General features: G+C 50.1%; 2 protein-coding genes and 1 non-coding gene across 4 annotated transcripts; 1 reads left to right on the top strand and 2 right to left on the bottom strand.

Moving 5' to 3' along the window:
• Positions 1-2,479: 2,479 nt before the first annotated feature.
• On the bottom strand, positions 2,480-2,734 carry LOC127761870 (peroxidase-like). Its single transcript, XM_052286206.1, has one exon. The coding sequence runs from the start codon at positions 2,732-2,734 to the stop codon at positions 2,480-2,482; it is 255 nt and encodes an 84-aa protein (XP_052142166.1).
• A 12,426-nt stretch (positions 2,735-15,160) lies between these two features.
• Positions 15,161-16,616, top strand: LOC127764552 (uncharacterized). 2 transcript variants are annotated; one of them, XR_008015901.1, is made up of 3 exons: positions 15,161-15,234; positions 15,321-15,899; positions 16,173-16,616. XR_008015901.1 is itself a non-coding variant. In XM_052289445.1 (2 exons), the coding sequence occupies exons 1-2, from the start codon at positions 15,176-15,178 to the stop codon at positions 15,856-15,858; spliced, it is 597 nt and encodes a 198-aa protein (XP_052145405.1). In that variant the 5' UTR covers positions 15,167-15,175; the 3' UTR covers positions 15,859-16,067. The 2 variants fall into 2 exon arrangements, 1 of the variants encoding a protein (XP_052145405.1); XM_052289445.1 differs by lacking the exon at positions 16,173-16,616 and having other exon boundaries at positions 15,167-15,234; positions 15,321-16,067.
• A 9,302-nt stretch (positions 16,617-25,918) lies between these two features.
• LOC127764830 (small nucleolar RNA Z256) lies at positions 25,919-26,011 on the bottom strand. Its single transcript, XR_008015974.1, has one exon. It is a non-coding gene; the product is annotated as a small nucleolar RNA Z256 (small nucleolar RNA).
• Between the last annotated feature and the right edge of the window lie 654 nt (positions 26,012-26,665).

Genomic DNA, 26,665 nt, shown 5'->3' with positions numbered 1-26,665 from the left:
CAAATATAATTGTCTTAACGGAATGGGGTAATTATAAGGTTTGGGTAAAATATAAGGACAATATCACAAAGTTTTATAAAAAAATGGATAATATCATAATTGGAGTAGGGGAAGCACAGGTGGTTTAACAATGGAGTCGTGGGTACATGACTTTATTCACCAAGGTTCGAATTCTGGTGCCACGGATATTCATATATAAATGGGTTTCCAATAAAAAAAATAGTGAAATTAGATATGTTCCACGGGTTTCCTATATCTTTGAGGACGAAGAGGAGAGAGACGTTTGGATTGTTTGAGAAAATATTATGATTGATGTGACCCAAGCCCATACCGTAGTGTCCGATATTTTTCTAGACGTGAGACTCCCGGGGTGAGGCATTCTCGTCATTTCTTTCCTAACAGTCTTAAGGTTATGTAGCGCATGCATATATTCCGACAAAAATTAAAGAGCTAACCGAGGCTATCTAGTAACAACAATAATAAAACCTATTGGATTTGGAATAGTGAGGTTAATATGAAGATCAAGGTTTTTGTGTGGTTGTTCTTTATGGACTGGGTTAATACAAGGACCTTCTGGATAGAAAGCACTGTGCTCCTTTGGATGCTTCGGTTCAATGCTCTAGCTGTACCCTGTGTTAGAGAATCAGAGAGCATATGTTCTTCTTTGGGGCATTTGCACAACTGAGGCTCTTTTGAAAGCTAACTATTAATTTGACCTTATTTCATTAAGTTTGCTTATTTGACCCTTCTTTTCAAAATTGAAGATTCAGTCTGACCCTATTCTATTAAGGGCATGCAATGGTGTTAACTGAAGCACAAAATATCCCTTCTGCCCTTCTCACTTGACCCTATTGCACATGGGACACACCTGTCAGTTCTCTCTCCTCTCTTCTCTCTTCTCCTCACCTCCACTCGCGGGGGACAAGGCGAGGTGAGCAGCGGGCTGAGGCTGCGTGTGGGCGGAGAGAGGCCAAGGTGGTGCCGGCGAGCGGCGAGAGGGCGTGGCGGCACCGGTGAGAGGGCGAGAGGACACCGGTAGATCCGCCAGCCACAGCCCGAGCACCGCTGCCACTCCTTGTCTCCTCCAAGCCTTCGTTCACCCCTCCCATGCCAGATCCCTCCACTGCTGAGCCCTGCCGCCACCACTCCCTCCCTCCGCGCCACCGCTCCCTCCCTCCGCGCCACCGCTCCCTCCCTCCTCGCGGAGGCGCCGCCACTCCCTCCCCTGCTAGCCGGCACCGTCGCAGATGCCTCCCGCGCCCCGTCACCGCCACTCCCTCCATCCGCGAGCTGGCGCTGGCGTGGATCCCTTCCCTTCACGCCTTGCCGCCGCCGTTCCCTTCCTCCACAAGCCCGCGCTGCCGCTGATCCCCTCCGTGCGTGCCGCCACTGCTCGCCGAGAGAGAGAGAGTGTGTGATGGAATACGTGAAAGAGAGAGAGATGAGTGGATAGGGTTTCTTTGAGGTGAGTTTGGTCATTACAAAAAGTAATTTTATTTCTTGTTTTTTTCCAAATGAAACTTTAACGGTGCAGTAGAAATAGGGTTAGACGGATTGTTCGTGTTTGAAAAACATGGTCAAATAAGCAAACTAAAAAAAGTAGGGTCGGATTGGTAGTTAGGCTTCGAAACAGGATCAAATAAGCAAATGTCCCTTCTTCTTTTGTGATTTTAGTTCCCTTTGTTGGAACCAATTGGGATGGAACTGGTCTCCTGCTGAGGACTTTCACCTAAATACCTAATGATACAATCACAGCATGCTTCATTCTCCCATCCATGCTTTATGTAACTTTTTCTCTTAGCTGCTTAGAATATTTGGAAGGAAAGGAATGGTCTAATTCTTCAGGGTATTTAGCCTTCTATTCCTTCTTAGAAAAGAAATTATAAGTCCGATTTAAGCCTACATTTACTTCGGCTCAAGGAGATACATAGCCCTTTAGTCTCAAGGATTGATCTACTGTAATTTTCATTTTCAGCTCCTCCAATTTTTCCCCTTTTTTGGCGTTTGCCATTATTTTTATATAAACTTCAGAAGTTAATATATATCGTGGGAGCCTCCCTTGGTTTGAAAAAAAAAATAAAATGTGGGAGAAAGAGAAGTATGATTGTAAATACGTAGAACTTGTGTTCATCAATGGTAAATAGTAGAACAATATAATCACAATATTTTCATGGCAGCAGAGAAGCATAAACTTTGTTATTGTTTGTAGAGATTTGTGCACATGTTTCACAAATCACAACTTAGTGTAGCACATGATAAAACATGTATTCCCATTTAATGACCTTGCTTTGGGTGGTCCATCACTTCTCAACCCAAGGTCATATGTGTACTTTCCATAGCTTACACTTATTCTTCCATGTATCATGTGTATGGGTTGGTCACCTTTGTAACCAACCCAAAACTGCAAATCACCTTGAACATATATATTAAGCACATTTAATTAATGCCTTAATTAATTACACTTAAGCAATATAATCCATCAGCTGCTGTTGACGGCCCTGCAGCTGCGCCTGATCTGGCCGGCGGCTCCGGTGAGCGGCTTGATGTTCCCCATCTTTATCATGGCGGCGGCGAAGTCGGCGGCGAAGAGCGCCGGGTTGGAGCTGTACTGCTGCACCAGCGCGTCCTGCGAGCCGCCGTTGAAGAGCACCTGGTCGGAGTGGAGCAGGCCGCACTGGGCGAGCAGGTTGCGGTAGTAGGCGTTGTCGAACACGTTCTGCGTCTGCACGTCCATCTAAAAAATAAATATAAATCTGGTATCCCCACTTTTTTTAAAAAAAATTGTCGTATTTTCTCTAACTAATATATAGAAAAAAATAGGAGGAGAACACCATAACTGGGTCAGGATCGGGCAGGGTAGCCTCCACGTGACCTTTTACAAACGCTCATAGGTCACTATGTGGTATTCTATAATCTCATCGTCGATTTTCCTTTAAATCAGTGGACCCGTTAATTTTAACCATTAAATCTCCATCTAAAAATAAATCTGGTATCCCCACTTTTTTTTTAAAAACATTGCCATATTTTCTCTAACTAATATATATAAAAAAAGAGACAATTGCTCATTTGACCCTATTTCAGAGTGTAACTATCAATCCAACCCTATTTTTCGTAGTTCGCTCATTTGACCCTGTTTTTTCCAAAATGAAATTGCCGTCTGACCCTATTTCTATTATTTTTATTTAGGAAAAGAAAAAAGATCAAATTATTATTTAAACTGACCAAAATACCCTTGAGGACTGAACCAACCCTATCCATTCACTCCCAATCCTATCCAGTCACTCTCAACCCCATCTCTCTCAGCACGGTGCGCAGAGGGCGGCGGCACCAGCGGATTGGGATTCGGTGATATTCCCCCGTGATATTCTTGGTGACATTGAGTCACTGTGGGGTCCAGGCACACCCACAGTGACTCAATGTCACCGGATCCAGTCACACCCACAATGACTCAATGTCACCGAGAATATCACGGGAGAATGTCACTGAATCTGTGTCCAGCAGCAGCTGCTCCGCGAGGAAGGAGGGAGGCGCAGGAGCTCACCGCCGAGGGGTGCCAAGGGAGGCGCGCGCCACCGCCATGGGGCGCGGAAGGAGGCGCGCGGCGCGGGTCGAGGATGGCGCGGGAGCTCGCCAGCAAGTGTTTGGCTGCTGCTTTATTTTTTCTGTTGCTGCTGCTCAGCTGCTCTCCATCTCTCTCGCCTCTCTTTGTTCTTGCCCAGCTGGAGGGAGACGAGCCGCTCCTGCTCATGAGGACTGCATGCTGTTGGTGCTGGAGGGATTATGTAATTTCTTTTGTGTGAAATTTATCAAAAATCTGTCAAATGTATGTTAAGTTTGTCAAAAATATATCAAATCTAAGTGAATTTTGTCAAAAAAAAGTTAAATCAATTTCAAACTTGTCAAATCCCTCGAACCAAAGTTAAATTTGTCACTTATCTTAGTAAAAAAATTGTCACTTTTTTAGATAAAAATACACAAAATTAGGCAAGCAAAAACTTTGAAAAAGTAGTCAAATGAGTTGGGGGGCATAAAAGCCATTTTTCTCAGAATTAACACCGTTATGTTGCTTTAACAGAATAGAGCCAGACCTAACATTCCTTTTTAAAAAAGAGGGTAAAAAAGCAAACTTAAGGTAGGATTAAATTGGTAGTCAGAGTTTAAAATAGGGTTAAAAACACAATTACCAAAAAAAAAAAAAAAAGAAGAGGAGAACACCATATCAGGGTCAGGATCGGGCAGGGTAAGTACGTTCTATTTTTTTTCGGCGGTGTACATAAGTTACTACGTTAGTATTATTTTTTTCGTCTTTTTTTTTTGGCAAACAGTACTTTTTCTTTACACCTTCTGCAAACAAACAGTACTACTACTACGCACATCGTACGTAGGGGAGTTTAGGAGGAAGTGTTAATAGATATATAAAATCACATATTATGGATTTAAGTGAAAATCGACAGCTAGATATTTTTTCATTTCTCATAATTTTTAATATTTATTTTAATTTGGAGATGTGACATGTGGTGATCTACGAGCGTTATATATGAGTGTCACGTGGCGGCTTAATAGCATTGGTAGGAAGTTTAATAGACTTATATACTGAAAGCCAAATAAACTTCCTATAAACACTCTCAAGCCATCATATGGCCTCCTACAAACGCTCCTATATCATCGCGTGGCACTCTATAATCACATTGTCAAATGGTGGATCCGTTAATTTTAACCAATAGATCTCCATCTCAAAGAAAATAAATCCGGTATCCCTACCACCAACACCTTACGTATATGAGGTAAAAAAAACGCAGTACGTATCCCTTCCACCCTCCGAAACTCCCATCTTCTCCTATTTTCTACTCCCTCCATCCCATAATATAAGGGGTTTTGACTTTTTCTTGCACTGTTTGACCATTCGTCTTATTCAAAAAATTCTGGAATTGTTATTTATTTTATTTGTGACTTACTTTATTATTCAAATTCTTTAAGTTCAACTTTTCGTTTTTTATATTTGCACAAATTTTTTTAATAAGATAAGTGGTCAAACAGTGCAAGAAAAAAAGTTAAAATCGTTTATATTATGGGACAGAGGGAGTAGCTAACTTATCCTATTTTATCATTAACACTCAATATATTTAAAAATAATTCGGACATCTAAATGATCATGAGTCTCAAGTTCAATTTTATTCTCAGGTGTTTTCAATTGTTGTGTTATTTATAATTAAATATAGATTTCAAAATCCATATTGCTCATATTTTGTTATCTAAAAATTAGATCATGCAGCTGTTCTTACTGCAAATCTCTGGGCTTAATGGTACACCCATAAACACTTCTAAGTTGATCGCCACGTAACACTCTAATAAATTAAAATAATCTATAAGTGTGACAAATGAAAATAAAACATCTAACCATCGGTTTCCACTTACATCGATAATCCATAGTTCAACTCATCATGTGACACATCCAACGATCGAAAATCATCAAATGACATCGATCCAACGGCTTCCGCCTCCCCTGGCAAACACCGCGCCTTCGGTGAAATCCTAACGTTGGAGATTGATCCCACCTCCCACCTCCCTCAATCGCCGCACGCCCCCTCTCTCGCTGTACCACTGCACCCGCCGCATCCCCAATCCCTCTCCCGCACGTGATGACACGGAAACTGCTCTGCCATCAGTGCTCCCCTCCCCCAACAAGCCTCGCTGATCTGCCCCGCACGTCATCAAGGGCGCCGGCTCGCCGCAGTCTCCATCGCCGCGATGCCGCCCACTCCGTCATCATCGCATCCGTCCTCGCCCACGAATCACGTCGCCGCCGATGCCCTCCGCGCCGATCTGTTCCTCACCGCCACTGATCCCCACTGAAGGCTCGCCCTCCACCGATCCCCCCGCCGGAAGCCCTTTTGTCGTCAGGTCGCCGCCGATGCCTTCCACGCCGAGCTGCTCCTTGCCGCCACCGATCCCTGCTGCCAGGTCGCTGCCGACGCCTTCTGCACCGAGCTGCTCCTCGCCGCGTGTTGGTATTTCTTAACGACATTACTAGAAATATAATTCCCAGCAATGGCGCCAGAAATACTTCTGGTATATTACGGTTACAGAGATCATCCGCAAGCGCACGGGTATACCATTGTAGCATTTCACCCAAGAGTATTCTAAGGGTATCGTATTTATTTTATTCAGTGGGAAGATTATGTAGAGAGAACTCAACTAATAATTTATATATTACTTTAATCATATTCTAAGCAGGGGTTAAGATAATTCAAGGGTAGAGTGACACCCAAGCATTAACAACTCATTCTCATAATAAATGATCTAAGCTAGGTGGAAAGAAAAGAGTAAGAAAATCTATTCCTATACTTCTAGTATACATAGTATACATACATTCTAGTTAACTGATATACTAGCTAATACCTCTATCCGATGCCCTCCTGGTACTTCGAGAAGACACCCCTGACTGCCGAGTTCCTTATGACAGCTCTTCATGACCATACAACCGGGGCTAAATATGGAGGAATACCCTCTCCAGGAAATTAACTTAGGATTATATATAGGTGTGGAGGAATACCCGTACTGAGCTGTCACCATCAGCGGCCCACCTCTCATCCGCAATATATAACCCCAAATAATGATATCCCGTAATCTAGACACCACGTCTAAACTACCAGATACTACTCTAATATCATCGTCATGACATATGTCACGTCCCAAAACGACCCTAAAATATATCCTTTAAAATTATGCCTAGAATAATTAAAATCCTTGTGAAAGCCTCCAAAAATTAAAATGTGCAAAGTAAAAGTCAACAAGGCTTAGAGGATTTTTGTATATTTCCTAAAAGCCTAAAATGTGTAAATAAATTTTAGTAGAATTTTCAGAGCACAAATAATAATTAAGAAGAAATAAACAAAGTTGAAAAAGTTTTATAAAAAGAAAAAAACCCTAAAAGTCCCCCTCCCCCTCTTGGGCCGGCCCGGCCCATCTCTCTTCCCCCTCCCCTCTCTCCTCTCCCCGCGGCCCACTCGGCCTCTCCCCGCACGCGCGCCGCTGACGGGCGGGCCCGCCCGCCACCCTCGCTGACGGGTGGGGCCCACCCGTCATCCCCGTCCTCCCGCCGCTCCCGCCGCTCCTCCCGCGCCAAGCGCCGCCGCCGCCGCCAAATCCGCCGCATCCCGCCGTCCCCGCGTGCAATAAAGTGGGGGAAATCACTCCCCGTGATCCCCTCTCCCTTTCCCCCTATTTTTCCCCTCTCTCTCTTGCGTTCAAACGGGCGGATTTGCCCCCGCAAATCTCGCCGGCGACATTGATGGCGGCCGACCACCCGCGCCGGTTTCCTTCCCCTCCGGCCGCTCTCTCCCCCTTCCAACCCTATTTAAATCCTCCCCGCACCTCCTCCGTCCATTTCCACCTCTCGCCGCCCTTCCTCCTCGCCGGATTCGAGCTCGCGACGTCGCTCTCTCTCTCCGCCGTCGCCGCCGAGCTCCGGTCCGCCGCCGTCTTCGCCCCGGACCGTTTCCCGCCCCGGCGTCGCCTCCTTCGGCTTCGCCGCACCGTCACCGTCCCCATCCACCCCCTCGCCGAGTCCACCGACCGCCGGAACGCCGTCGACCCCGTCGACCCGAGCCGCGCCGCCGCCTCCTTCGGCCGACTCCTTCGTCACCGCCGTCGCCCCGGGGTGAGCCGTGGGCCGTCGCCTCTTTTCCCCCTTCCCTTCCCCTCTCTCGGCCGCCGCTCCGCAATGCCTATGGCCGCTGCTGGCGACCATAGGGGCGCGGGCGCCGCTTCCCGCCGGCCGCGCCGCGTGGCCGCCTTCCGGCGCGCTGAGTGGCTGCCGCGTGGGGCCCGGCCGTCAGCCGCCCGCGCCCTCCGGTGGGACTGACGCGTGGGGCCCACGGCGCCGGCCGGTGTGAGCCCGGGTGCACCCGGTCCACCGTGGACCGTGAGGCTGCCGCGTGGGCCCCACTCCCGTGGACCCGGTCCGCGTGCCCTCTCCCCTCGGCTGACGCAATAAACCTTTTTTTAAATTAAAATTTAAATAAAGAAATTCACAAATATTTATTTAAAGAGCATATAAACTTCAAATGGCCATAACTTGGCCATTTGAACTCGGAATTGGACCGTTCAAGTCTCTAATTTTTCCTTAAGAAGTCAAGAACCCATTTTTGTGCTTTGTTCCTGCCTTTTATATGGAGTTTATTAGAGTAAGAGCCCTTTTATTTTCCATTGGTCGTGTAGACGCTGCAGCTTCGGAAGATCCACTCTTCGTGGAGGTTGAAGCCGACGTTTGGGAAAGTGAGCAAGGCAAGTCACATCATCCTTGAACATATTGAATCCCAGTTTATAAAATTATTTTGATTTAAATTATTGCATTATCGCTTTATTTAAATTCCCGTGTTATCACTGTTTTATCTAGCCATGCCTATTTACCTTTGTTATGACCTTATTATTGATATTGTTATTATTACCTTGTTCACCCTAGAATAAACAAAACCCCAACTAGTGGACACTCTACTCATGGTACCACTAGTATGAGTTTAGGTAGATGCTTCGCCGCTTAATTAGGTAACATTAGGTGGTTTTACAACTCTAGACTTTGGGAATATTCTCATCACCTGGACACTCTGGAATGGTTGGATTATTGTGGAATTGGATTCACACCTCCCCCTCTATTCAAAATCCTCAAAATGGTTTTAGGCTGGGCTTGGGGTGCATGGTTTTGATGGTAGCACCTTGGCCATATAAGGACCGGTCTTCGGGCCTCTGTTGCAAAGCACTACCGTACTTCCACATGTCTAGTGGGTAAGGCTTAGTTTGTGGCACAGTCTGGTTATAAACAAAAGTACACGGATGGAGATGGACGAAGTCGGGGGTCGATGGACATCTCTAGGGCAAATGAAGGCTACACGAGCTGCGGCCTGGTAGTCGAGATGTCATGGCACAGGGTCGGTATCCTGCTGCTAGGGGCTCAGTCTTGCCTACTTGTCCCGGGGGTTCCGGCCATAGGTGGGGTTGGGTCGGTACTCTTGTCTATGGCTAGGATGGGTTGGAAACTATGTCACGTCTTCCGTCCATATACCGTGGTGGTATGTGGCACGTGGTTACACGTGAGGAAGATGTATCTTGTGGGTAAAGTTGTACACCTCTGATCAGAGTATAATCTATTCGAATAGCCGCGCCTTCGGTTATGGGCAAGCCGAGCAATGTACCCAAGTTAGTGTTTTAATTCTTAAAATCTGCTTAACAACTAAAATGTGGAATGGTTGGCCTGGGTTGGCTTGGGACGAGCTGGGACCCAGGGTCGGGTTGCCAGTTCGGTCTGAATCATCGTAGGCCTTGGGTTAAGGCAGGTTCGTGTGGGTTCACGGCCTTGATTAATAATCTTGTATAGCTCTAGGATCGTATTTACAAAATAGCTTTGAGCAACTAAGTGTCTTTTAATGATGTTTACTGCAAACCCTAACCCTTTATATTATAACCCCCTTGTACTCCCTTGCATTTATTCTGCAGTTATGGGTGTGTCTTGTTGAGTACGGTGGTTGTACTCAGTCTTGCTCAATTTTTCCCAAACCCAGAAGAGGAGCCCCTAGATGATGAAGGCTTTGGTGTTTAGCTCGTGCCTACCGTCAAGCGCCTGTGGTCGTCGCCCTAGTCTTCCGCTGTTTTCGTTTGTCTTCTTGTGTGCTGGGCCTTCGCCGCCCATGTAATAAATTAACTATTTACTCTTCCGCTTGATAAACTCTGAAATGTATCAACTTTTGGTGTACCTTGCCTCCTGGGACAAGGAATAATACACGCATGTAAGGAACACCCGTTGGGTTATTTCCGGTCGTGACATTATGCGTGCACCAAATTCCGCCATTATTTGCTTTCTAATGCTTGTACAGTAACCTGCCAAATTGATGTGATTAAAAATTGATGTGATTAAACATATGTTGCAACGACCGATCCTTAGTGGTAGAATTGGGAAGTGGGCTTACGCATTGATAGAATTTGATTTATTATATGAACCATTGCGTGCTATGAAAGGTCAAGTGGTTGCCGATTTTATTACTGATCATATGGTTAAAAATGACCACGATATTAATTGTGTTAATGTGTGTCCATGGAAACTTATTTTGATGGATCAGTTTGTGGGAACGGACAAGGTATAGGTACTGTGTTAATTTCTCCAAATGATATTTCTTATGAGACATCGGTCTGGTTAGAATATCCTTGCACCAATAATCAGACCGAGTATGTGGCTTTATTATTCGGTTTGCAGAGTCTGGTTGATATGGGTGTGAGAGATGTAGATGCTTTTGGTGATTCACTTTTAGTAGTTCAACAAATTAACAGGGAGTTTCAATGTTTTGATGGGTTGCTAAATAGTTATTTGGACCGATGTTTGGATTTGATTAAATTGCTAAACACTTTTACTATTAAGTATATTCCTAGGGAAGAGAATAGTACAGCAAATTATTTGGCACAACAAGCATCTGGTTATCAGGTTAAGAGAGGACTATTTTTTATATTAGATAAACCGGCTATAATTAGCAGTGTTGGTTCGGTTGAAAGATTTATGCGAGCCGGTTTGTCTAGTAGTGATATTGATGTGGTTCATGATGTGTGTGACTCTAGCGATAGTGTTAGTTTTGTGTACAATGGGTTTATGTCGAATGGTTTGTGTGCTCCTTTAGCCGGGGTGAGAGACAGTACAGTAGATGTAGCAGTTGGTCAGGATAGGAAGCAGAGTGCAGTGCCAGAGCATTGTTTTTATGATGAGATGGATCCATGTAATGCTGGTAGTGGGGTTCATGTACTTGCATTGTCGGCTGGTGGATTGAACACAAAAAGGACCGAGCAAAGTTGTGCTAGTTCGGTCCCAGGGATGCCGGCAGTTTTAGAAGATTCGGTACGGGGGTTACCAGGCACAACCGAGTCAATAGGAAAGTTTGAGCCGGGTGATTGGAGGGAGCCTTTGGTTGATTGTTTAAAAAACCCGGGTCAGACGAGAGATAGGAAAGTTCGGCGACAGGTTTTGAAGTACACTTTGTTGGATGACGATTATATCGCCGAACTGTAGATGGGTTGCTTTTAAAATGTTTAGGTCTAGATCAGTCTGGAGTGGCCATGGGTGAAGTGCATGAGGGAATCTGTGGGACACATCTGTCGGCTCATAAGATGCAATGATTATTAAAGAGAGCGGGTTTTTATTGGCCGACGATGTTAGAGGATTGTTTTCGTTATTATAGGGGGTGTGAGGCATGTCAAAAGTTTGGGAATATACAATTAGCACCTGCAGCTATATTGCATCCTATTATCAAGCCGTGGCCATTTAGAGGATGGGGTTTAGATTTTATAGGTGAAATACATCCTGCATCGTCTAGGGGTCATCGCTTCGTCCTGGTGGCTACAGATTATTTTACTAAATGGACGGAAGCGGTGCCTTTAAAAAATATGACTCATAAGGAGGTTATCAGTTTTGTGTTAGAGCATATTATACATAGATTCAGCATACCTCAAACGTTAACCACTGACCAAGGAGCTTCTTTCATGTCACACCAGTTCAGTGAGTTTGCCGAGTCTTTTAGGGTTAAATTGCTGAATTCGTCGCCTTATTATGCTCAAGCTAATGGACAGGCCGAATCCAGTAATAAAATTTTGATTAGACTTGTAAAGAAGAAAATAGAGGAGCATCCTAGGAGGTGGCATGAGGTGCTTTCTGAAGCCTTATGGGCTCATCGGATATCCAAGCATGGTGCTACACAAGTGACACCGTATGAGCTAGTTTATGGGCAGGAGGCTGTGTTGCCTGTAGAAGTTAATTTACAAGCTCTTAGAGTAGCCAGGCAAAGTGGTTTGTCGGCTATTGATTATAGAAACTTGATGTTAGACAGGCTAGATGATGTTTCGGAGGAAAGATTAAAAGCCTTGAGAGCAATTGAGAAAGAAAAATTGAGAGTAGCTAAGGCTTATAACAAAAGAGTAAGGGAGAAATCGTTTCAAGTAGGCGAATTAGTATGGAAAACGATTTTACCCATCGGTACTAGGAGTAGTAAGTTTGGCAAGTGGTCGCCAAGTTGGGAAGGTCCATATAAGATTATAGAAATTGTTCCTGGAAATTCATATTTTGTTCAATCTTTGCAGGGGATAAAGTTGCCGAAAGCTCTGAATGGAAAATATTTGAAAAGTTATTATCCTAGTGTTTGGCAGGAAGCTTGATTGTCTCAGGACGGATACTTATTTGAGTATCGTTTTGAGAGGACAACCGTGGGTGGTCTCAAGATGAATACCTATTTGAGTATCGTTTTGAGAGGACGACTGTGGGTGGTCTCAGGACGGATACTTATTTTAGTATCGTTTTGAGAGGATGACCGTGGATGGGCTCAGGACTGATACCGTGTGTGGAGTATCGTTTTGAGAGGATGATTGTGGGTTTGGCAAGTTAACTATTATTGTGTTTTCGATAAAAAAAAGGTTATATTGTTTATGTCGAAAACAGGGGGCATATGTTAGTAGCATAATTTGGCTTTTGGTTAGGTCATTTTAGACAGGCCAAATTATATAGAATAGTTGGTGTAATTGTTTTAGTGGTTTGCTTAAGAATTGGTTAGCTTGACAAGGGCAGGAATTTGTGATGCACCGGGAGGTGTACGAGTTGCTGGGGAGCTGCAGAAACTAGAGAAGAAGGTTGGGACTTGGGAGGCTGCAATTCTCAGATTTTTTCAGTTCAAGCAGCTAGCATGCAGCGATGGAGCTTTTGCCGATTCAATGGATGTGAGGCTTCAATGGTTGATTTTATGTGGCTGGGGTTGGATGCATGGCTATGTTTGATGATATGCCTGTTGAAGTCTAGCCACACAGGATCACATTGTTGCCAGAGCAAGGGGAGATAAATTCTGAAACTTGGGCTGGAGCAGCGTTGCAGGATGGAGGCGACTTTCGGCTGAGGCGTGTCTACGTCTACATGGAAGCTGTCGTTAAAAAAGGACGGTTTTGATTAGATAGAATTAATCACGGATTTACCTAGAGTTTTCTATATATGCAGTACAGCGTATTCCTTTACTATATACTATGGATTTTGCACTTGGTAGGGCTGGAAAACAATTATCATCCTATATTATTTTCTTTTACCATTTTCATTGTACTTTTGCTCTTGTTTCTTTCGCCAAATCCTGGTTATCTAGGGTGTGGTTGATCTTTACTGGTTTGCGCTGAAAATCAGTCGGGTTCTTCCACGAAAGTGAAGATCTTTGCTAGTTTGCTTGAAAACTAGTCGTTCGTCGTCACGAAAGCACGACGGTTATCATTGTTGTTGCGTGAATCAATTTTACGTGCGTACGATCGGCAAGGCGACGGTCATGATCATCGGATCTCGTCAGCCGGCGCAGATACATGCAAACAAAGCAACCAACAGATTAGGATTAATAATTTATAATCCAGAATCAATTTAATTAGAAACAAGTAATTGATTCTCTGTAGATGCGATGGGCATGCATGCACGTATCCAACGTCCATGCATTAGCACAGCAGATCGATTTTGTGCATGCATGTATCGATCACTTTTGCATGCTGTTTTTGCCGAGCGTGCATGCGTGCTGATCTCCTGTGCGTGGACACCAGATCCATCCACCCCGGCCGGAACAGCACATCGCAGTCATGCAATGCATCATCCCGATGTCGTGCGGTGGCGCCGTCCTCGAGGGCAGCAGCAGCTCCGCCCCGCGTTGCCCGACCAATTTGATCGCGGCGGCGGCTCGTTTAGTGCTGTGCCGACGACCAGCGAGCGCCGCAGCTCGGCTCGCGGAAGCAGCCAATGATGAACATACATAAACATAGATCAATCTGCGTTAGTTACCAGAAGAAACGAGATCAATCTAATATACAAAAATTCAGAACGTCAAACCGGCGAAGTTGGAGATTGGAGCCATCTCCTCCTTAAAGAACATGATCTAGCGCCCCCCTACCTGACGCGCCAACTGTCGATTTCTAGTATCGGCAATATATTTTACGGGGTGTGCTAGATCAAGGAGAGATGGTAACGCAGGTGTTTATCCTGGTTCAGGTCCTCGAGAAAAGGTAATACCCTACGTCCAGTGTGCTTTTTTCTCTGTATCTGGGTGGAAAATGAACTGAGAAGCCAAGGAAGACCCACGGGTTGTGGAGATGATCCGGCCTTCAAAAGGGCGCCGGCCTTCTTTATACAATCTTAGGCCGCCGGCGCCAATCAAGGCCCGTATTCTCACAATCTGGATACTTGCCTTCTACTACATGATTGGGGATATGTTACCATAATCTCCCTCTATTGCCCAACTATGTTAGACTTACTATATCGGTCATGGGCCCTTGGCCCACCCCCGAAGTCTAACTTGGGCCGCTATCGTGAGGTACCCGGGTGTCGTATCCCCACAGTAGTCCCTGAGTACTTAACTTATCACGGGTTCTAGAGTCGACGGCTTCGTATGGAAGATCCCGAGTCAGCTGAGTACTCCCCTTGAACTTTCCAAACTTAGGGTACTCGGGCTTTGCCTGAACTCTGCCTTGCCTGGGATCTCATCTTATTGAGGGAGGAATAGCAGACTTGATTGGGGCGGCGCGGTTACCAAATTTCGGGCCCATTGCCGATGCGCCCGACATATAAAGCCAGGGGTAGCCGTTGCTCCGCCGCTGCCTTGAGTAAACAGTAACCATGTCTTCTCGCCTCCCACAATCTCGCCCTTCTCAACTGCTCTCTCTCTCTCGACGACGGCGACCTAGGGTTTCGCGGCGGCACCACCCTGGTTGATTCCGGACCAAGTCTCCCCTGCTTTTCGTGCTTTCGGGGTCCATGTTAATGCTTATGTGGTACCAATTGCAGGGTGCTGATAAGTTTGTGTCGTCGCCTCCGCTACCAGAGGATTCGCGCAAGCGGCGCGCGGCCAAGCCTCCTCCAGGCACGCCACCGACCAAACGAGCCGCATCCAGCCCGCCTAAGGAGGGCGGTCCTCGGCCGGCCACGGGTGGCCCGAAGGTTGGAGACGGGCCCGGCCTCTCCCGACCTGGGGAGGTGGCTGGCAACGGGAAGGCCGTGGTGGGCACTCCCGGGCCTGCGCCGTCGGGGAAGAAGGCGACCACCGTCGGTTCTCCTGGGGCCACCACACGGGCTGCTGCGGCGGCCGCCGCTGCTGCCGCAAAGGAGGGGGGACCCTCTCAAGGGGACCAATCGCCGGGGATGGCCTCCTCGACGAGGGTGCCGCGGATAGGCATCCGCAAGACGCGCCGCTCCACGAGGTGGGCCTTCGCCGCTTTTTGTTCGCACGTACATTGTCAGTCGGGCGAGGTCGTCGGTTGACGTTGTGCCATGCTTTCTCCTGCAGGTCTGCCACCCACAAGGACCCCAGCCAAGGTCCTTCCTCGAGGTCTTCTCCGGCTGCTGCTGCTCCTGGTGCGGCCGACAAACCCAGCCGCAATGATCCGGAGGATACGGCTGGGGATAAGCCATCCCACGAGCCGACTCCGGGTGGAGGTCGTGCTGCCTCGACTGGCTCTGCTGACGGCGCCCGGGCTGGCGACCGGGCTGGCGATGGAGCTGATTTGGGATCGGCTCGAGGCCCCGAGGGGGGTGATTGCTGGGAGCCTGAGGGTGGCGCGCATCGGAGCGCCGACCAACCATCTTCGCTGCCCAAGGGACCTAAAGACGAGCAGTCTTGCCGCCCTGGTGGGGGGCCGTTGCGGGGTTCGAGTCGGCTTCCGGGTAGCGAGGAGGTGGTGGAGGAGATTCCTCGCTACCGGCGCGCATTGCCCACAACGAATTATGTGTCGCCCCTTCAGGCTCATTGGTTCCAGGGCAGGAGGGCGAACACCAGGCCAGGCAAGTTGGCTTTGACGACGCCGCAGACCACGCCGACTCCGTAGCCATGGATGAGGCAGGATTGACTTTGCTGCAGAAGTTGCAGGTTAGTAGTCATGTCATGTAGCCCCCTTGCTGCGAGGTATAAAGAAATCTCATTCTTTATGGCTGGGAGCAAAAAGTGGTCCTTGTTTTCAATTCTAGGTTGACTGAGGTTGCTTCGGGGGTAGTTGTCTTGACGTTCGTGTTCCTGGGTTAGGTAGCCCTCCTGGCTCCATGCTGTGATGAATAGGGTCGTTGCAGGATGGAGTCGACTTGGTGGCTGTGTGGGTTTGTCAGGGGAGGGGCATTGTTTCACTCACGTTCGGCTTTTTTGTAGCAAATTGTTGATCGCTTTGGCGCGAAGACTGAAGCGCTGCGCAGCATGATGGACAACATTGCGGAGATTGATCAGATTCGCGGAGCTGTGCGCCGTGTGGAGAGTCAGTGCCAGAAGGACGCGAGGGATCACCACAGCCATCAGCAGCTGCTGTGGGACCAGATTTATAATCTTCGCAAAGAAGGTATTGCTGATGTTGATCTTCTGGTTACTGCTTGTCTGTTGACTTGGACTTTAATTGCTTCCAGTTGAGAAGGAGAAGAGAGAACGAGAGGCCGACCGTGCCGAGTGGCAAAGGCAAGTGGCTCAAGCTGAAGCGACTGGCGGTCAAGCTCGGATAGCTGAGTTGGAGGCCTAGCTGAGTGATGCCTGTCACACCCCAAAGTTCTTTCCCAAGCTTAAATTGAAGTTATAAATGGTCTCAAGAAAATACTTGTGTAAATCAAGAGAAAACCTTAATAAAGTAATACAAATAATAATCGAATCTGGCATGTGGAATTTTTCTTGAGTTCTACATGTCGAAATTCACTAACAGGATTTTTAGTGGAATTTTCAGAGCCCTAGAAATAATTTTAACCAATTAAAATTGAGCATGCAATATTTTAATTCCAGGGAAAATCCTTTTCTTCCTTTTTCTTTTTCTTTTTCCCCTTTTTCTTTTCGAGTGGGCCGCCGGCCCATTCTCTCCTTTTTCTCCCCCTCCTCCCCGCTGGGCCGGCCGCAGGCCGAGGCCCAGTCAGGCCGCCCTGCCCACCCCTCCTCTCCCGGGGTCGCCGACAGGTGGGGCCCACCTGTCGGGTCCTCCCCCAACCTCCCGCCGCCCGCGCCGGTCACCACCTCCGAAACCGCCGCCGCCGCGCCCCACCTCCCCCGCTTTCCCCGCACCCACGCCGCGTCGCCCGCGCCCACACCACGTCGCCGCCCCCTCTCCCCGCGCCTCCCGGCCGCGCCCGCGCCCGAGATGGCCGGGATTCGATTTTCGAATCCCGCCTCTCTCTCTCCTCTCCCACTCCCCCGTTCGCCGGCGATTCCCGCCTCTCTCGGCCACGTCCGGTCCCCTGTCTCCCTATTTAAGCTCCGCCGTCACCCCCTCTCTCTTTTTCCCCATTTCGCCGAACACTCCCGAGCTCTCCATCGCTCTCGCACCGTGCATCCACCCGCCGCCGCCTGTCCTGCCACTCCGGCCGCCGCTAGCCGCCGCTAGGCTCGCCGCCACACCGCGCCGTCGCCGCCGTCGGGTTCGCGTGGCCGAGATCCACCCCGTCCACCCCTCCTTCGTCGAGGTTCGCCGCTGGAGCGCCGTTCCCACCGTGCGACGGTGAGAGCCGCCATGTCCGCCGCCTTCGGCCATGGTTTCCCATCGCCGTGGTTCATCTCTCTCCCTCTAACCTCTCTCTTTTCCTCCCTTAGGGCATTCCGGACCTAGTCCGCCCGTCGCCATCGATTGCCCGTGGTCGCCGTCGCCGTTCGCCGTCGTCTTCCTCCGCGCCAGCCACTCTCGGTGAGGCATCCCTCTCCCCTCTATTCCCTTCCTTCTCCTTCCTAGCCGCCGCTTAGCGCCGCCGCCCTCGCGTCGCCTTCGCGCCGCCTCCTCCGCCGCCGGTTGCCGTCGCCATCGCCGTGGCCGGTCGGCCGGCCTTGAGCCGAGCCAAGCTGGGTCACCGCCGCCCGTCCGATCAGCCCCTTGGGCGATCTGGGCCGTCAGTCCCGTGGACCGGCGGTGGACTACCCGCGTGGTCCCGGTCCACGGTGGACCGCCCCCCCTGAGCCGCTGCCGAGTGGGCCCGCTTGCCGGCGCCCCTTTCCTCCCTCTCCCGAGCCGCTGACCGGTGAGCCCCGCATGTCGGCGCCGCGCCCCCTTGATGACGTCAGCCCTAGGAATTATTGCGCAATAAATGATTTAAGGACTTTTTGTTATAGTAATAAACATAGTGAATCTTCTAAAATTCATAACTAATTCATCCGAGCTCCGTTTAAGCCCATTCAAGTATCAGTAAATCAAGAAAAATGTGTAGAATCCATTAAAAATGGTTTTGTTCTCTGTTTCAGTAGTCTTATAGCCTGTTTGCAATGTTTTCCTTGTATGTCGCTAGATTCCGGTTCTTCCGACGCTCCAGTGTACTACGAGATAGTCGCCGAGGTTCCTCCAGCAGCAGAGCAAGGCAAGTCATGCTTGCCACTTGAACATGTTGATCCTATATTGCAAATGCTCTATTGTTTTTCTTCAAATACTGCATCGTTTTATAATGTTAATATGGGTTGTTTACCTATTGTCGTAGCCATGCTATTGTGGTACCATGTCCCTTTGTCAGCTTGGGGTTATAACATGAATAGATTTTGGACTAGGAATTGCTTAGCCATGCTTAGTTCCACTAGCACGCAATGGGGGAAAGCTCACTAAAATATAGACTTTAGGTTCAATTGGTAAGGTTGGTTTAGTACCACCGTTTTGGTGTTGGTTAATTAAAATGAATCACGTGGTGGGTTGTGGGTGCATGGTTTTGCTAGTCGCACCCATGGCAGTTAAGGACCGGTTCGCGGGATGCCCTGGAAGAACTTATCGTACTTACCACAAGCCAGCGTGGGCAACGGCTGGGCTTGTAGTGTAGCTTTCCTCTAGTCGACGCATCCAGGCGAGGGTGGGCGTGATGGAGCAGGGCGGGCCCTGCGACGGCCTCTGTCGCTTCCGGATTCACCTAGGCACGAGAGGTGACTGCCCGTTGCCCGCTGGGGACGGGGGTGAAACCTGAGGTGTGGTGTGCTTGGCTAGAGGGGGTTATGCGAAGGGTCCTGTCACGGCCTCTTTCCGGTATGTCGTGGTGGCATGTCGGCGCACGGAAACGTGTCGTGGGGCTGTGTCTTGTGGGTACAGTTGTACACCTCTGATCAGAGTAAAACTATTCGAATAGCCGAGCCCGCGGTTATGGGCGGTCAACCAGATTCACCGTGATTAGTCTCACCCTAGTTTAGTCTAATGAAATTGGATAGTATAGGTGGATGGTTGGGCCTGTTGCAACGTGGGATAGCGTTGGACAGCAGATGATCAATATTAATTAATTATGGCAACTGTTTAATTCTTTCAACTTCTGTTTATAAATGCTCGCTTTATGCAAATGAACCACTCTAGCTCTCCTTTGATAATTCCCTGCATCATACCCCTATTTCGGTATGACTTACTGAGTACAGTGGGTAGTACTCAGTCTTGCTCTATTTTTCCAACCCCAGAGTACGAGTATATGTTAGATGGAGGTTTCTCCGAGGAGTAGGCTTCGTCCGTGCCATCGAGGATGCCTGTGGAGTGGTGTTCCCGCTGCAGTTCTAGTCAAGGCTTAGCTCCTATTGTCTTTCGTTTTTCCGCTGCACTTATGTAAGACTTTTATGATGTTTGTAAGACGTGGATCTGAATGTCAACATTGTCATTTGTGTACCCCGGCCGGTCCTGGACGGGGATTTTAATGCACAATCTGCTTGGAATTCTATTCGGGAATTTCTGGGCGTGACAATGCCCGGGATGGTCTTGGTGTCTTGCGAGCTGAGCTGGCTGGTAAGATGTGTTTGGTGCGTTTATTTCATTTTGATCCAGACATGTGTTGATGCTTGCATTTGATAGTTGTAGATTCACGGGCTGCCACCAGTGCTGCGCTTGCTGGAAAGACGGCTTTGGACGACGAGTTGAAGAAATTGAAGACAAACTTTGCCAACTTGCGTCGAGAGGTCGATGTGCGCGTGGAGAACCACCGTACGCGGTACGAGCATTTTCAGCGGGAGCTTGACTTGGCGAAGAGTCTTCGTGATGATTTGGTGAAGTCTGTCGTTCCGACTCCGCGTATTCTTTTCCCGAGCCAGGGTGCGAATGAGGATCCGTATGCGATGGTCGCGGAGCTTGTGCCGGAGGGCCCCGCTGGGTGCCGCCGGATGGCTGAGTCGGCAGCAAGGACGGCGGCTAATCATGCTCTGGCAGTTGTAAAGTCTCACTACCCTCGAGTGAACATGACTGCTGTGGATGAGGGGTATGCGGCTGACTGCTCTAAGGAGGATATCGACCGCCTAGTGGTAGAAGTTGCCCCAGCTGCTGCTGCGCTTGTCAATGACCTAGACCTGCATTGAATTGTTTCTTTCATGTTTTTCTTTTGTGTTGGACCACCTGTGAGATGCTTTAAGAATTGACTGGTTGTTTCATGTGTGCTTGGTACTAGAGGCTGTAGCTTGCTTATCTCATCTAGCAGTAGGTGTACTCTGACTTTTTCGCCAGCTTCTGAGCGGTTGCCGGCCACCTGCGAAGCACACGAAAGAGAGTTCCTCTGGCTCGTCCGGGTTGAGGGCGTCCAGGGGTGGTGGTTGGCCGAGAGTTTATTAGCTTCCGGGCGTGGCGGTGTACTTTGACTTTTTAGCTAACTTTTGAGCGGTTGCCGGTCGCCTGCGAGGTGGGTGAAAGAGAGTCCCTCTGGCATGGCCGCGTTGGGCGAATCCAGGAATGGTTGTTGACCGAGAAGTCGTCATCCTCCGGGCGTGACGAGCGAGCTCTGACGTTTTCGCCGGCCTCTAGGTGGTCAGCTGCCACCCGTGGGACGGACAAAAGAGAGTTCCTCTGAGATGGCCAGGTGGGTATTAAGTTCTGGTTGTGACGAGTGTACCCTGACTTTTTCGTCGGCTCCTGAGTGGCTGCCAGCCGACCGCGGAGCAAACGAAAGAGGGCTTTTCTGGTTTAGCTGCCTGCGTAGCTTTGGCATGTTGCGTGGTTTCTTGTGGTTTCATTGTTGTGGCTGGGTGAATGCGGAGCCCCCGGCATGTGGCGCAGCCCCCAGGTGTAGCATCTGGGTGCCGCCTTGCTGTCGGTGGGACAAGTGAAGGCGGAGCCCCCGGCGTATGGCGCAGCCCCTAGGTGTAGCCTCTGGGTGCTGCCTTGCTGCCGGTGAGGGGAGCGAAGGCGAAGCCCCCAGCATGTGGTGCAGCCCCCTGATGTAGGAGTCGTAACGGTCGAAGAGAAGTGGAGCCTTCCGTCGGCGGTGGAGCAGCCGGGTGTTGCCCTGATGCTGGCTTGTGTAAGGCGAAGCCCCCGGTGTGGGGCGGAGCCCCCAGTGTTGGGCGTAGCCCCTCTAGCTGGTGTAACTGAGCGGTTGGGTTATGCAAATGTGACCTTTATTTGATATTACTGGCAAGTTTTTATACAAAAAACTATTGGAGGTGCTCAATGTTCCATGAGTTGCTGACATCATGTCCTTCCATGGTCACTAGACGGTAGGATCCTGGGCGAGTGACGGTGATGACTTTGTACGGTCCCTCCCACAGTGGTGATAGTTTGTGCTGGTCTTTGCTGGTTTGTACGCGGCGCAAGACAAGGTCGCCGACTGAGAACGAGCGGTCACGGACGTTGCGACTGTGGTACTTTCTTTGAAGTTGCTGATAACGGGCTGATTCGATGACTGCTGCTTCTCGCTCTTCCTCTAACCGGACGGAGTCTTCTTGTGCTGCTTTCTCGGCTTCGTCTTCATCATAGTGTCGAACGCGGGGAGAGCCGAGTGATAACTCGGTGGGGAGTACTGCTTCTGCTCCATAGCACAGGAAGAAAGGAGATTGTCCTGTGGCCCGGCTCGGTGTGGTTCGTAGGGACCACAATACTGATGGGAGCTCCTGCACCCACTTGTCGGCTTATGGTTTCAACCGGTCGAAGATGCGAGTCTTGATGCCCTATAAGATCATGCCGTTGGCGCGCTCGACTTGACCGTTGCCTGCTGGGTGTGCGACAGATGCATAGCAGATTTTGATGCCGAGTTCCTCACAGAATTCTTGAAATACGGATCCGGTGAACTGAGTGCTGTTGTCCGTGATGATTCGGTTAGGCACTCCGAAGCGATAAACCACCCCTTTGATGAACTCCCTAGCATTTGCTGCCATGATCTTGGCGACTAGCTTTGCTTCTATCCATTTGGTGAACTTGTCGACACAGACGAACATGTGCGTGAAGCCACCTGGTGCTTTTTTGAAGGGTCCGACCATGTCGAGACCCCATGCTGTGAATGGCCAGGAAATTGGTATCGTCTGGAGTTCGTTCGCTGGCATGTTGGCGTTGCGGGCGAAGAACTGCCACCCTTCACAAGTGCGGACAACTTCTTTGGCATCAGAGACTGCAGTCGGCCAGAAAAATCCTTGACGGTAGGCTTTCCTAACAAGGGTTTTGGAGGCGGCGTGGTTGCCGCAGATGCCCGAGTGGATCTCAATCAGCAGGGTCCTGCCTTCTTCATGCGAAATGCATTTCATGAGGATCCCAATGGTTCCTCAGCGGTACAGCTTGCCACCGATTATAGAATAACACTTAGCTTGTCTTGAGATTTTCTCGGCCAGGGGTCTGTCTGATGGTAGGACGCCGTCTTTGATGAAGCTAAGGAGTGGGATTCGCCAGTCGTCGGAGACGGTGAGAACGTGTGTTGCTGCAGTCTTCCCTTTGTCAATGGATGGCTTGCCGAGTTGCTCGAGGAAGACGTACTGACTCGCGTCGGGATCCGAGGCGTGCAAGTATGTCGGCCTCGGTGTTATCGTCTCGGCTAATGTGCGTGAGCTCGATGAAGTCGAACTTGTCCTTCAGCTTGCGAACTTCCTGGCAGTAAGATGCCATCTTGTCATCCGAGCAGTTCCAGTCCTTCATTACTTGAGAGACGACGAGCTGGGAATCGCCCTTGACCAGTACCCGGCAGATACCTAAGGCGATGGCGATGCGCAAACCGTGCAGGAGGGCTTCGTATTCAGCCGTGTTGTTGGAAGCGGGGAAGTGGAGCTGAAGGACGTAATGGAGCTGTTCCCCGTTAGGTGAAATTAGCACGGCTCCTGCCTCGGCGCCTGTCGTCATGAGCGACCCGTTGAAGAAGAGATGCCAATGTGTCGAGTTCAGTTTCTCACCCGGCTGCTGTTCCTCTGTCCAGTCGGTGATGAAATCGGCTAGGGCTTGAGATTTGATGGCTGCTCTTAGCTGGAAGGATATGTCAAAGGCCATTAGCTCGAGCGCCCACTTGGCGATGCGCCCTGTAGCCTCCTTGTTGAACATCACGTCTTTTAGCGGGAAGGCGGTGACGATGGATATTGGGTGAGCTTGGAAGTAGTGGCCGAGCTTGCGGGCGGTGATAAATATGGCGTACAACATCTTTTGGATTTGAGTGTATCTTGTCTTCGAATCAGTGAAGACTTCGCTGATGAAGTAGACTGGACGTTGGATTTTCTGGGCTGCTCCTTCTTCTCGCTCCACGACTAGTACCGTGCTGACCACGTGAGTGGTGGCTGCGATGTAGAGGAGGATCTGCTCCTCCAGGAGCGGCGCCACCAGTATAGGAGGACTGGTGAGGTATCACTCGAAGTCGTTGAAGGCGGTTTGAGCTTCGTTGGTCCAGGTGAAGTCATTCGTCTTCTTGAGAAACATGAAGGAAGGCATGCTGCGCTCTCCCAACCGAGAAGTGAAGTGGCTGAGTGAGGCCATGCACCCTGTAAGCTTTTGTAGATCCTTCAAGCTGGCGGGTGGTTGCATGGAGTGGATTTCCGCTATTTTTCCTGGGTTGGCCTCGATGTCGTGCCTTGAGACCATGAAGCCGAGTAACTTCCCTGATGGCACGCCGAAAGTGCATTTCTCAGGGTTTAACTTGAATTTGAACGTGCACAGGCTGTTAAATGTTTCTTCCAAGTCCATGATTAGGCCTTCTTGTGTCTTGGTCTTGATGACGACGTCGTCAACGTAAGCCTCTACGTTGCGGCCGAGTTGGTTGTGCAAGCACCTCTGGATTTTCCGCTGGTAGGTTGCTCCTGCATTCTTGAGCCCGAAGGGCATGGTGGTGTAGCAGTATGCCCCAAACAGTGTGATGAAGGAGGTCTTGATGCAGTCATCTTTCTTGAGTGCGATCCGATGGTAGCCAGAGTAGGCGTCGAGGAAGGAGAGTAGCTCGCACCCGGCTGTCGAGTCCATCACCTGGTCGATGCGCGGGAGCCCGAAGGGGTCCTTGGGGCATGCCCTATTGAGATCGGTATAATCAACGCACATTCGCCACTGTTTATTGCTTTTCCTTACAAGGACCGGGTTGGCTGACCAATCCGGGTGATACACTTCCTTGATAAAACCGGCGGCTAAGAGTTTTTTAATTTCTTCCCTAATTATTTCTTTGCGATTAGCGGCGAAACGACAAAGGCGTTGCTTGATGGGTTTGGCTTCTAGATGTACGTGTAGGGCGTGCTCGGCGACTTCCTTTGGCACTCTAGGCATGTCGGACGGTCTCCATGCAAAGATGTCCTTGTTGGCCCAGAGGAAGTCGACGAGCACGCTTTCCTATTTGTCGCCCAACTCGGCGCCGATGATCACCGTCTTGTCCGGGGTCAGGGGGTCGAGGGCGACTTTCTTGGTAGGTGCGCTGCCGCTACCCATGGACAGCTTCGGGACTTTCGCAGCCGGGAGGTCTGGCTCGCCGGGTTCCTTGTCGGTGATGCTTGTGGTCACGGATTGTTGTTGCAGGGAGACTTCAATGGATTGAGCCATGTCGCAGCTTTCCTTGTCGCAGGCAAAGGATTGCTTGATGTCGGCCCGGAGTGAGATGATGGCGTTTGGACCAGGCATCTTCATCATGGCGTAGGCGTAGTGAGGGATGGCCATGAACTTCGCCATGGCAGGCCTGCCGAGTATGGCGTGGTAGGCTGTTTCGAAGTCCGCGACCTCGAATGCTATGCTCTCTGTACGGAAGTTGTCGGGGTCGCCGAAGGTGACTGGCAGAGTGACTTGTCCCAAGTGAGTTGATGAAGTGCCCGGGATGACGCCATGAAATGGCGACTTGCTTGGGCGAAGCATGGAAAGGGGTAGGCCCGTATCTTTGAACGTCTTGGAGAACAGGATGTTGAGTGCACTGCCGCCGTCAACGAGCACCCTCTTGAGAAGCACCCCCTCCACTATCGGATCGAGGACGAGTGGATAGCGACCTGGGTGGGGGAGGTGGTCGGGGTGGTCGGATCGATCAAATGTGATTGGGGTCTCAGACCACCGTAGATATTGCGGTGTGTTGGAGATTGCGTTGATTTCCCGCTCCGTTAACTTCTGCTTGCGTCGGGATTCGTATGCATCGGGGCCGCCGTAGATGTGGTTGAGCTCGGTGTGAGGGCTCGGAAAAGCTTGTGACTTGGGCTTGTCGGTGTCTTGAGAGCAGTCGTGTGGTCTTCCTCCTAAGCCGCTCTTGTCGGCCAATTGCTGGGCATACTGTTTGAGTAGCCAGCATTGCTTGGCGGAGCGCTTGAGCTAAGGGTGGTATGGGCATGGACCGTCCTTCATCTTGTCGATGTCATCTTTCCTAGGCTGGCGGAACTTGCACTGTGCGTTGCTGCGCTCGATGGCGTTGACTTCGTCGTCGCTCTTGCGCTTGGGTGGCCTACTGCGAGAGGAGTCGTGTTCTCGATGCGGCTGGAACGAGGGCGTCCTCTTGGTTTGAGCGTAGACTGCTAGCTCATAGTTGGTGTCCTTGTTGGCGCGGTCGAACATCTGCTGGACGGTGAGAGCAGCGCACCCTCCGAGTGACGTCTTACGGGCCCACCACTTGATGAAGTCTTCATTCTTGCAGCCTTGTTGGAAGACGGCCATCACCTCTATGTCGGTGACGTGCGGGATGGTGTTGCGCCGTACCGTGAAGCGGCAAATGTAGTCGGAGAAGCGTTCGTCGTGGCCATGGACAATCTGGTAGAGGTCCCACTGGGTGCCTAGGTGAGGGAAAGTGCCTTGAAAGTTGGCGATGAACTGTCCCTTCAGCTCGGCCCAGCTGTTGATGGTGTACCTTGGTAGCCTGTCAGCCATGCTTGGGCGGCGGTGGTCAGCATGACCGGCAGGTAGTTCGCCATGACCACCTGGTCACCACCGGCAGCCTGGATGGCGGTGGAGTAGATGGCGAACCATGCGCTGGGGTCGGTCTTGCCGTCGTACTTGTCGATGCCCATGGGTTTGAAGTTAGCTGGCCAGCGGACTCGGCGTAGGTTGTCGGTAAAGGCCAGTATGCTCTCAGCGCCGTCGTCACGGTGCGGGATGTGGTCGGGTGAGTGCTCACAGTAGTCTTGGTAAGGTCGATGAACGACGATGCGGCCGTCCGGCTGGACGTCTGCGTGACGGTGGCCGGTGTCGAAGTCGTCCTCGTGTATCCGCAGCCTTTCGGCGACGCTCGTTCATGACGTTAGGGAGATCGGCGTTTAGCCGGCGCCCGGCATCAATCTTGTCAAGCAAGTCGCTGGTGCGCAGACTGGGGTGTGAGTTCCCCGCTTGGGACACCTCGACGCGCTTCGACTGAGAGGCTTGTTGCCAGGACTGTTGTTGATGCGAAAAATACACACTGGCCTGGGAGATCTGCTTAACTCCTGTGCAGGTCCTAAATCTTGCTCTTGGGTTCAAAGGTGTGCCAGTTGATTTGATCCTGCAATCAACAAGAAAGAAAGACAAGAAAACCGAGGTTAAATCCATACACGATAGCCGATCGGCTAGTTGCCGATGACAT

The sequence above is a fragment of the Oryza glaberrima genome, chromosome 2 (assembly GCF_000147395.1).
Source record: "Oryza glaberrima chromosome 2, OglaRS2, whole genome shotgun sequence".
Lineage (NCBI taxonomy): Eukaryota > Viridiplantae > Streptophyta > Magnoliopsida > Poales > Poaceae > Oryza > Oryza glaberrima.
The sequence above is the reverse complement of the archived record's forward strand: the minus strand, read 5'-3'. Positions and strand labels throughout refer to the sequence as shown.